The 12,575-nt window shown below is 33.8% G+C and overlaps 2 protein-coding genes across 7 annotated transcripts in view; one reads left to right on the forward strand and one right to left on the reverse strand.

Moving 5' to 3' along the window:
• LOC134845054 (kinesin-like protein KIF27) overlaps window positions 1–12,575 on the forward strand; it is a 539,890-nt gene that overhangs the window by 165,586 nt on the left and 361,729 nt on the right. The window lies entirely within an intron of this gene.
• LOC134844524 (uncharacterized) overlaps window positions 1–12,575 on the reverse strand; it is a 67,544-nt gene that overhangs the window by 33,990 nt on the left and 20,979 nt on the right. For all 6 annotated transcript variants that reach the window (XM_063861248.1, XM_063861249.1, XM_063861244.1 and 3 more), the window contains 2 exons: window positions 1,298–1,472; window positions 868–1,022 (listed from right to left, as the gene is read on the reverse strand). In XM_063861248.1, the coding sequence (XP_063717318.1) occupies window positions 868–1,022; window positions 1,298–1,472 (330 nt within the window). The remainder of the gene's footprint in view (window positions 1–867; window positions 1,023–1,297; window positions 1,473–12,575) is intronic.

Raw genomic sequence — 12,575 nt, forward strand, 5'->3', positions numbered from 1 at the left:
TTACTCCTGGACACCGCGGAATCAAGAAATTTGTTTCAAATTTCACATTCATCTATTTTAGAACAAAATTGTCAAACTGCAAAATTTAGAACAAAATTGCTAGACTGCAAATTTTAGAACAGAACTGCTAGACGACAAAGCCCAGAATATTCCTTCCGACTGCTTTTTAAGGTCCATAAAGCACTCTACGCTTACAAAAATGATAAATTTTATAAGAAAATTTAAAAGTTAAAAATTCATCCCCTACTCGCCTTATAAAATACCAACTTCTATATAAATAAATTTTTGAGATTGGAAAATAGCTTACGCCCTACTAGCGCAAAATATATCGCGCGATAATTGTCCTAAATAAGCTATATTACCATTATTTAAGCGCACATTTGTTGACAACAAATAATCACAGGTAAAATATCATTTTTTTTTTATTTGAGCTCAGGACAACAATATTCTTCGGATAATAAAAATTTCCGTCAAACATGAGTAGTTAAAAAGTTGGAATTTGTCTGCAGGAAAAAACCATCCCGATCACAAATATTTCGTCACTTTGTTCAAAAGTCGGAACAAAACAGAAGTATTCTAGAGAAACATCCCTTGAGAGAGCGCTAGAAGACTAAATCTAGCCTATTTTCAGCCGTCTCAGGGAACGGATTAAAAGCCAAAGTATTTAATCTGTTGTATTTTATACGACGAAGTCCATGCGATAATGTACGATAGGAAAAAAAGCAATGAAAATGACCATGTCGAAAGCGTAGATTTATCTTTCAAACTTTCCAACCTCTTGCAAAATTATTACTGTGCAATAGAACTCAAAGCTGAACAATAGCTAAACTAAAACCGAATGATTAATGCATATGCGTTTTTTCTTACCCTAGAAATGATTCTTCGTTGTTACCCCATTCGTCCAGCATCAGAAACTGCTGCATGTCAGTGCCCGTTCCCCCTCTCCCTCCCCCTCCCCCTCCCATCTGCTCGCAGTATTCGGAGAACCGATTGAAGCTCGTCATGTACTGCTGTCCGGAAGTCTGAAAAAACGCGACGAGGTTATGTTGAAATAGTTGAAATTAGGTCGCTGAAAGTATGTGAATGATACTAATTTGTAGAACTAAATGGCCAATATAACGCTATAAAACTGCAAAATCGAGGGAAAAGGTCTAGTTTTTTTTAAAGTTGTATATAACATGAAACCGATAAAATTTCAAGAAATTTTAGTATTGCCATTTTTCATATTAATTATTAATGGGAGGCCTGGCCATTAATCTGGTGTTTTTTTCTTTATTTTCACACGAACTGTTCTGACCTTGTGATTGTTGCCGGCTAACTGTCTGTTCTGCTCGGTTCCGTTACTTGCGGGGGATGTTGTGGGGTTACTTTTGTTGTTACTGCTGCTCTGGTTTGCTGTCGTGTCCAAGTTTTGCTCTGCGTCTTCCTTTCTCCGCTTCGCCACCAGTCGTTTTCTCCGACGCACACTCAAACTACACGAACACAAACTCAGTGGAACAGACGGTTCCGATCACAGTTAGCCATATTTACAAAAAAATAACTTTTAAAGTTATCGTGACCTCTGTAAGTGTGTGTGTGTGCTGAGAAAGTAGAGAGGGTCCTACTGGTTTCAACAAATTCAATACTGATATTCAACAACTAAATGGCGGTAGTTTAATAGATAAAAACAAAGCCCGTACTGAAACAATTTAATAAAATCAGAGATGATCACCAATAACTTGGATTTTCCAACACCATCATAGATCTGAAGAATGTCTACTTAAATCATGTGCATGACTTGAAATACGCATTTAGTAGATCTGACAATAAGCTTCCAATAAATATGATCAGGTATAAACAAGAGCTGGCCCAGATTTGAATCAGATTCGATTCAAATCAGAATAAGGCCTGATTGTACCCTGTTATTATTGAATGTTTCAGAATGCATTAGGCTCTATCAGGGACGGATTTAGGGAGGGGGGGCGCCCTTCCTTAGGGATTCGGCCCCCTGCCGACCCAAAATGTCCCCCCTTTAGTACTCTTTAAGAAATCCATTTTTGGCCGAGCGACACTAAAAATTTTCTAAAGGCGCCTTTGGCGCCAATATATCCTAACTTTGAGGGGGGGGGGGGGGGGGGCTCCAAAAAACGCAATTTTTTGGTTAAATCACAATTCGATGAACCGCGAAAACAAGTTGATAAACAAAAAGCAATCCACTTTCATTAAGTTTATCGTCAACAATCGGTTTTTTTTGCAGCCTATTGCAAGAAAATAGCTTCAGTTGCCTAAGCAAGCATTTTTAGGATGTTATCCAGTGAAAACTTGGTGAGTTTGAAAACAAGGTTTGTCTTCATTGCTTTTTGTTCAAAAAGAGAATATGACGAGTTTATCCTACTTTAAACTGAAAACAAGAAATTTGAAATTTTTGTTTTAGCTCATTTTATCGGGTTAATTTAAAACAGGCAGCACTATAGAAGCTTGTTCAGCTGAAAAGCAATCAAAATTTGATAAACCGCGAAAACAAGTTGATAAACAAAAAGCATTCCACGTTCATTAAGTTTATCGTCAACAATCGGTAATTTTTTACTGCCTATTGCAAAAAAATAGCTTCAGTTGCCTAAGTATAAGTTTAAGCATTAGTGAAATGAGAAAGTTTTCAAAAGAAGATTTTGAAAAGTTCCTGTATATCAACTGATACTTCACATTCCGTGCAGGTGGATTTTCAAAAAAAATTATTTCTAGAGTTTTTCCCCTCATTTTTAGGAACACAGATTATATGAAAAAAAAACTATATTAAATATGGCAAAAAACATTTGTAACAATCAAAATTTCACAGTCGTACAGCAAGTTGTTTTAGGATGTTATCATTAGGTAAATTCAGAGTAGTTGGTTGAAACCCATGTACTGTCTGGACGAGGCAGAAGTCTGAAAAAACGCGACGAGGTTATGTTAAAATATTAAAATTAGGTTGCTGAAAATATGTGAATGATACTAACTTGTAGAACTAAATGGCCAATATAACGCTATAAAATTGCAAACTCGGGGAAAAGTGTCGTTTTTTTAAATGTATAACATGAAACCTTTTAATCATTAACAATTATAATATGGTACTTGAGAAATAATTAAGTTTGCAATTTAATTGCAGCTTTATTTCATCCGGTTAATTTAAAACAGGCAGCACTATAGAAGCTTGTTCAGCTGAAAAGCAATCAAAATTCGATAAGCCGCGAAAACAAATTGATAAACAAAAAGCAATCCACTTTCGTTAAATTTATCGTCAACAATTGCTAATTTTTTTGCAGCCTATTGCAAAAAAAATAGCTTCAGTTGCCTATGAAAGTTTTTTTTAGGAGGTTATCTAGTGAAAACTTAGTGAGTTTGAAAACAAGGTTTGTCTTCATTGCTTTTTGTTCAAAAAAAAAATATGACGCGTTTATCCTACTTGAAACTGAGAACAAGAAATTTGAAAGTTTTGTTTCAGCTCATTTCATCCGGTTTAATTTGAAACAGGCAGCACTATAGAAGCTTGTTCAGCTGAAAAGCAATCCAATTTTGATAAACCAAGAAAACAAATTGTTAAACAAAAAGCAATCCACTTTCGTTAAGTTTATCGTCAACAATCGGTAATGTTTTGCAGCCTATTGCAAAAAATAGCTTCAGTTGCCTGAGCACTAGTTTAAGCATTAGTGAAAAGAGAAAAATTTCGAAAAAGGGTTTTAAAAAGTTCCTGTATATCAACTGATACTTGACCTTCCGTGTAGGTGGATTTTCAAAAAAATTGTCTCAAGAGTTTTTCCCCCCATTTTTTAGGAACACAGATTATATGAAAAAAAAACTAGATTAGATATGGTAAAAAACATTTGTAACAATCAAAATTTCACCGTCGCACAGCAAAATTTTTTAGGTTGTTATCAATAGGTAATTTCAGACTAGTTGTTGAAACCATCATCCTCTCGTGTTTTTATTATAAAATTAAGATAACGATTCCACTTTTTTTTCGATTTTTTCTGTTTTTTTAAGCTTTGCTCTCTTTTTTTGAAAAAAAAGGATCAGATTGCACTAAGCTACATGAACACAAATTGATCTTTTTTATTATCTTTGGTAACTTTGCAAGAATAGAATAGCTGAACCTACAGTTGTTCTTTTTTCAGGGGGAAAAGAAAACAAAACTTCTCTCTTTATATCACTTCAAATTACAATGATTCTCGGGTGGTTTTTAGGTGTTTATTAAAAGTTGGAGTAACTCAATCAATGGATCTGCTAAAATGTCTTGATACCAAATACTCTAAGCTCTGGAATAACTATAAGTATACAAATAGTATCTCTTTGTAGTACGGTGAAACACAAAAAAAAAACTTTCACAATCCAATGTTTTTTTTTCATTTTGCAAACTAATATCTGTTTAATGAGTTTTCTAAGTCAGTTATTTTATATATCTAACGAAAAATTTTTAAAAACTGCCTTCCACTGCGTCAAATTTGGTTATGTTATAAGAATTTGGTTTTTTTCACTTCTGGTGACTGTTTTTAAAACCTATTTTAGAATGCAATTCAGAAGGCACTTTAGGACGCATTTGTTCTGTTACTTGGAAAAGTTTTGGGGAAAAAATAGGATAAGAAAAGGGTAAAGGACTTATTTGTAGCTAAATTAGAAGTAACTGCTTCATTTTTGCCAGCGTCATTTTCATAGCCAGCCTTTCATAGTAGTTTGAATTAAGTTTTCTGAGAAAAATTTTCAGTTCGAAAACTAATCATTTATGGGGGGATAACCGTAAAAATCCAAAAAACTCTAAAAACTAGTTGATATGCAAGAAAGATCTAGTCACCGCAATTTAGGAAAAAAAATTGATAAAAAATGGTTTATAAGTACAATTAGGTGCTTTAAGCTTGCTTAAAAAGTTTTACTAAACATCGGTTCAAACATGATTAAGTCTCTCCGCATCCAGTTTCAAGCGTTAATAACCGAATACATTATGATTTTAGTACCAGTCTTGATAAAAAATTTGAAAAAATTGATTTTAATCAATTGATAATCGATTATAATGTCTCTTTTTGAAACCAATTTTAGTAAATTATAATACATTTAAATCGATTATAGTTAGATTTTGATTCATTTTTTATGCAAATATAAAAGATTATAATTGTTTATTTTTATCCCGATTCCTAATTCATGTTTTGCACAAAAAAATCATTGGACTCGATTATAATTCTTTTGTTTTCGTTCTCGACTTTGCATCTGAAATTTTTCTCTATTTTGTTTTCGACTTTGCATCTGATATGAATATACGTCATGCTTGTTGCAGACGTTGGCTTATGTGAAAAATCGGAAAATGATTTTGACGTTGACAAATAAATTCAAATTTCTAACGATTTATTTTCCATTTTTTCTCCATAAGAGTTGTTTCATGAAGCACATTTTTTTCAACCATTAAAGTACCAGCTAATTGCTTTAGTTCCATGATAACATCGGAAAAAATATTTTCACCCTGCTCGGAAACCTTTCAAACAGTATGGAGTGATCTCTATGTATTTTTTTATTTCGTGGTAAAACTTTGTGTTCAGATGAACCAAAGTGAGACAAAACATCTCGCTTTTAGAGATTTTGTTATTGACAAAAAATAATAACCTTCAATAAAATATACTTTTGCTGCGACAAAGTTTTGGCAAAATAATAGATCATAGTCAATTGTAATCGATTAGAATTGATTTGAAGCGTTTTTGCATGAACTATAATCAATGCTTATTGATTATAAGAGATTATTATCTCTTGGAATATATCACAATTGTAATCGATTATAAAAGCTTGACATCTAATTTTGGTAGCTATAAGCCAATATATTTCTCGAAAAAAAACACGAAAATAATCCGTTATAATCGATTACCTATGCATGAACTTGGATGCGGGTGACCTTGAAAAATATAAGTTTGTCTAAAGACAACTAACTATCGGTCGACAGCTATACTGAGCTGATTATTGACGAAGATATGAATTTGAAATTAAAATCATTTTGATTGGTTCATTCATTTTTTTATTCATTCAACTTGAAAAAAACTACCAAATTGTGATCATCTTGATTTTAAAAGATTGTATTTGCAGACCGGCGCACATTTTTTGCCCCTCAAGAGACGATATGCATTTTTCTATAGCTTCTGGTTCCTTCTAACGCCCAAAAGTGTTTAATCATGAATTTCTTTGAACGGAGGCTTTAATTTAAGTCTTAGAGTTCAACCAACATAGTCCACACTAATCTTACAAAAGATATTGTCCGCTTGATCCAGATAAAGTGCAACTTTCAGAACACACCTATCATTATAAATTTGACACTCCAATTCATAGATATTGGTAAAACAGAAGTCAATAACGAGGCCTTTGGTGCCAATATATGCTATTTTTAGCGCGCGCCAAAAAAACCGCCGTTTTTTGCCAAAATTTTCCAAAAAAGCTTCAAATTTTGTTAAAACGTTTGTCTGTGTGAGTTTTTTTCATGTTGCTGAAATAATATGAAACTAAAAAGCAATCTTTGAAAACTTAGTTAATTTTTTTGTTTGTACGTACTACGAGAGCTCCTTTGTCGCAAAATTCATTTAGAAAACTCCTTGAAACTAATGGTTTGCGGAAATTCTTCGAGTGACTGTTATTTCATGAATAATTTTGATTAAGATTTTTATTGTAGCCGAAATTTGTTGCTCAAATTTTCTTTAAAAAACATTGAATAAACTTGATTGAAGTATATAATGATTTGGAAAAATTAAAAGAAGTTCGCTTAGGAGACACAAAGTTGGCTTCTTACAGCAAACGGAATAAGCCAATCACATTTCCCCATTCAGAGAGATGCAATTTTGACAAAAACTCATCAGAATCAGTTAGTAAGATTTGATTTCCAAAACAGCTTGTGCGTGAAAAAAAACAGTCTGAGATTGGCATCAAAATCAAAATTTTGGACGCTAATGTCTCGCCAACCTAATGAGCCAGCCTTTACAAAAATGTTGTCATAAGCTATTATACGAAGTTGAATTGTTTATACAAACTAATCGCAAGTTAGCATCCAGAAATTTTTATTTTCGAAGCTCCAAAAACTTGTTTGATCGGAGTTAATTAAGTTACCCAAAAGACAGATTGTCTAGACAGACTAGGCTAGACATTTTTGGAGGTTACTAGGTTCATAGCGCCAATTCTGTGGGATTGTAATTTCTTGCAAATGGAACATACACGAGCAGCTAAACTACTTTGAGCTCGAAAATAAACTCTTTCATGAACTGTTTCTTCTTCAGAAATAGTTGTGGCTAAAACAATTTTAGTCTGAGATTTTTTTGGTTGAAAATAAAAATTGTTTATATCTTGTTTCCCCAAGTTGAAAATTTACAAAAATCGAAATTGGCAACTTAAATTTTTGCGTGCGTTTCTAGCTAATTGTTTCACAGACCCCAAACGTTGGATTAACTTTGTGTAAACATAATTCATTGGTTGGATTCAGTCACTCAATCGAAAACAAATTCTTGTAAATGTTTTGATTTTTGAAAACACATACTTTATTTCAAACTACTTGCCAAATACAAAAAAAGTGTGGTTAGATTTTGTTACTAATTTTCCATCAAATAAAAAAGCTCTAAAACCGAGATGAAAGTTCATAATTTTACATAACGTTAAGCATTTTTATCAACAAAACGGCAAACTTAAAGGGGAAAAATTATAATCAAACTTTGATAATATACTCCATATTTTTTAAAACTAATTGATTTTTGTACTACTTCGCACTCTTTTAAAAAACTTGAAAAAAAACCTGTACATAAAACATCACATAACATGCTATCCGTCCGGATTATATATTTATATCCGTTATGTAGTATTTTATATAAAAGCCATACAAAATTACTTATGAGCAATAACATTTGTTTTTCAGCATTAAAGGCTAATCAATAGACGGTGACCTTCAGGTCACACCAGTAGGGTGTAAAACACGACACACTAGGCGCGCTCTCATTGTCGCTATATTAATAATTATGAATTAGTTGGAAATGATAATAAACTCTCTGATCAGACGAGAATCGCGTTAGCAGTAACGCGGAGCGTGAATCAGTACGGATACGGATTCCTTGTACTCATACGCTACTACTCTTTAGAAATCCTTTGCAACTTGGCGCAGTCGTCAGGTGAGATCAGAATCGGATCAGCTTAGAATCCGCTAAATATTACACCTCTTGGCACAAACAGACGCACGACACAACCACCGGTGGAATGATCTAAACGAATTGTGGGAGTACAAACGGCGATACTCTCAAAAAATTATATGAACGTGAAGATTTTTCGTCGCAATTGGCGCTTTACGCCCATAAAACCACCATTGCCAAGATTAGAAGAAGCAATCGATGATGAAAAAAATGGCAAAAGCGCGACAAAGCAAACCGAAATCAGGAAAAAACAATACGATACGTAAATGAGAGAATAAAAGTTGATGCAAGGGGAGTACTATGTGGCACTGTAACGAAACATGAGACGATACCAACACAAAAGCTAAATTTTATACTTATTTGTGCCTCGGACAAGACGCACAACAACAATTTCGACAAAGGAAACCCAACATTGACATTCAAACCGTGTCAAAAAAAGACCTAAGCGGCGAACTCGAGGACGTAGTCCTTACCGAAAAAAATATAGCCTTCCAACGTTATAATACCAACTGCTGCGCACAGAAAAAGAACGACTCCTTGGAGCAATTCCACGCGGAATTGTTAGAGCTGGCCTCTAAAGATGATTGCGTAGATAAAGAGGACGAGTGGGTTCGGGATATGTTCACAGCCCACATGCTCAATAAAAAGATATCGGAAGAAATTCTCGCTAAAACACGCCCACTAAAAGAAGAGTACGAATACGCAATTAGGCGAGAAAAGGGGAATGAACACAACCGGACAATGAAAAGCTTTAGTCAAGGACACTCCCACGCATCTGGAAACATAAAAAAAAAAACAGGAACCAGTTTGTTTCATACACCAGCGAAAAAACAAACAGCCGCAAGGGAGGGGCAGGGGACGAGGAAACGCCCCGGGTTTCCAAAGAAAAACAAAGTCAGCAAGGGCAACGAAAATGACCACAAATTTTTAACCAAAGGCCAAACAACAAGCAGTGTTTTAAATGCGAAAAACAATTTTCGTCAGAAAAATTACAAAGTTGCCAGGCCAACAATGAATCTTGCTCCAAATGCAGCCGATAGGGAGCAACAACATGAACAACAAGGAGATAAAATTGATCCAGTGGTTTTCGCAGAATATATATCAGCTAATGGCTGCGAAACAATAGACGATCATTACTCAGTATTGGCGAAAAATGATTTTTTCAAAGAAAAAAACGTAGCGCCGTTCGAAGAGGACCTAAAGAGACATTGAGTAATGATCGTCTATTGTTTCGTCTGCAATCACTGCTATAGCATTCAGTGAGCCCAACGTCCTTTCTAAAGACAATTAAGGAACAATTAAACAGATCCCACAGCAATCACAAAGCCAGAAAGTAGTCTCCCTAAAAACACTATTAGGATCGATAGCCACAAAAACACAACGGAGATAAAAAAGCAGAATTGGTCGCGTGCCACCAATTTTTAAAGACACTGGAACAACGAGAGGCCACCGAGGTGGTAACAATTACCACAAGCAGCGACCCCAGTGGATTTGAACGATACCGACAACAAAAGAGGGCGAAAACAAGAAAGACAAGAGAGATGAGAAAGAAAAAAGAGAGTAACACCAAAATGCTCAAAAGAAGAGATAAAAAGAGAAAAATGGATGTATGAAGAGAATAAACTCATTAACATAAGCTCAAACTATTTCTGCTGCAACCGGGGAAATGTTATAAGTCCGGATTATTTATTTATATCCGTTATGTATTACTTTACACAAATGCCATATTAAGTTACTTATGAGCAACCACAATTATATTTGGCCTTGAAGGCTACTCAATAGACAATGACCTTCAGGTCAGACCTACAAAGGGTAAGACACGACTCACTATGCGCACTCTCATTGTTGCTATAAAATTATCTATGAATTAGTCGTAAATAATATTAGACCTTTATCGACTTATCTTGTTGCATGAGAAGAGAATCGAGTTAGCAGTAACCCAGAGCGTGAATCCGAACGGCTACGGATTCCTGGTATTCATACGCTATTCGTTAGAAATACTTTACAACATAACCAATGACTTGATATAAAATGTTGTTTCAACCGCTGTTGACCGAGTCATATCCTTTTGACTGATGCATGTCATATAACTTTGAACAATCCCATACGTACAGAAAAATTGTAAGAAAACTCAACATATAGCTTTTTTCCGTAAATGAATATTGAATTATAAGCATTTTTCCATTCATCAAAAAACTATTGTTTTTCGAGCTATGCTAAATATTTTCCGAAAACACAAAAACCAGGCAGTTTCTAATACAAGAAACCCTTTGGTGGAAGGGAAAAATTTTCACATATACTTGACATTTGGGTGTCGACTGAGAAATTTTTTTTCACAGATCACTCAGAGCTATGAACAAAAGCCTCAAAGTTTTGTATATGGCTAGAAAAATTTCAACCAAAACTTTTTTTAGTAGAAAAACGTGATCTGATTTTTTAACGAAGTGTATCTTCTAGTATAACAACATTTAAAATTTCAAATTAAGATTCTCACAAATTTTTTAGACGATTTTGTTTCTTGGGTAGGAAAAATTCAGTCTGCACTACTTTTCAGACAAAAATAATAATATTTCGCATGCAAATTAAATTATTTTTATTCAAAAAACGCTTATTTGAGCATAAAAATGATTTTGCAGTTAAAAATTCAGAAAAAAATTGGTAAACAGCTTGTCTGTAAGAAAATGCTTAACACAAAATTTTTCATATCATGAAATTGAATGGTAAACATTTTTTCCTTACACTTCGTGTATGATTTTGTACGAAAAGCATTACGGAGCTCAACCCGGTTTTTTTTCAATGCGCTTTCATTCTTATAAAAGGGAGCCAGATATCAAGCTGATAAAGTTTTGAGCCTGAACCGTTAACCCGTGAAACTTTCCTCAATTTCAAAATTTAATGCTTCTTCATTCTTTGGAATTGCATGACAAACAGTTTTTCCATTGTATGGAATAGTTTTATAGGCATTTTTGTCATCCCGGGTCGGTTCTGCTTTCAAAAACGTTTGTCGAGGGCTCCAGGAAAAACGTTGATTCACACTCATATAAATGTCTAGAGCAGCAAACCGATAAGATTTCAAAGTTGGTCGAGTTATTTTGAAACACTAAAAAATTATCAACAATCAGGTAATTTTATCAAAACCGTTATGTTTTGCTAATTTTATTTTTTTATGCCTTCTGAGATGTTCGTAACTGATTATAGATCTGCCGGTTTTGATACGGTACAAAATACAGATTTGCACAATTCATAAAAAACTTACTAAGCAACGGCAAGTAGTAGTTTTCAGCGCTCAAAAATAAGTTGAACAAAAATTCAAGAAATTTGAAGAAAGCTTTTTTTAAATTTATCAAACTGTTGTTCGACTAGGAGCAAGTATGGATGCTAAAGAGCGTTGAAAACTATAACCTTGCTCATTTGAAAATTGTGGAGAAACTTTATATTCGGGTGTGTTTTAGTTTTTTTTCTTTTGTTTCTTTTTATTTTTCACGGAAAATCAGCTAAGACAAATAATCATCGGAATGGGTCGAGTGATATATCATCTTGATACCTTTTCAATTGTGATTCGAACGACATTTTAAAATTTGCAGTATGTTTCTCGGTGTTGAAAAACCGGTATGAAACTTTTCAAAAGCTGGGTTCCCGTCAAATTTCGAGCGAGTAAAGCAATCGAGTATCGTTCGTCTTACACAAATATTGAGCCTTTTAGGCTAAACATATTTTTACTAAAAACAATACAGTTTTGTATGTGTCATTATGCGCTTTCTTGGCCGTAAAAAAATTCATACAAATTTTAACTTTGAAATTTAAATTTTTTTTCGCTGATTTTTTTTTCAAGACAATTTTAGCGTTTTTTGAAAACAACTGTAATGCATTAATTGTCTAGGCGTTTTTATAGTTCTATAATCACACCACACAGAAAGAACCGAGCTAATTCAAGATAAAAAAAGTTTTCTTTAAAGTTTGTAGGAATGTGGTCGGAACATTCTTTGCTTCTTGCTCAGCAACCGGCTTTCTTTTTTGAGTTTTTTTTGTAAATCGGGAAGGGAAATGCTGTATGTTTAAAAAAAATGAATTTAAGATGAATTTAATTGAGCTTATAACGGGTTTCAATTGATTGAGATTATACAGCTGAGCTAACAGCAGTTTCCATCCCCTTTGATTGCGTAACAAAAATTATTATTCTAGCGAAATTTAGCTACTTCAATAAAAACACCTTATTGATGATTTAAATTTAGTGTTTCAAAACGAATGAAGCAACATAGGTTTGCAATTTCATCAGTGTGTTGACCTAGGTGTTCATATGAGTGTGAATAATTTTTCTCAGAAGGCACTGGGCAGAGTTTTTCAAAAGCAGAGTAATCGCGGGTTGACGAAAATGCTTATCATACAATTTCATACGATGGACAAGAACTTATCATACAAAAAAAATAC

Source organism: Symsagittifera roscoffensis, chromosome 4 (genome assembly GCF_963678635.1).
Source record: "Symsagittifera roscoffensis chromosome 4, txSymRosc1.1, whole genome shotgun sequence".
NCBI classification, from domain to species: Eukaryota; Metazoa; Xenacoelomorpha; order Acoela; family Convolutidae; genus Symsagittifera; species Symsagittifera roscoffensis.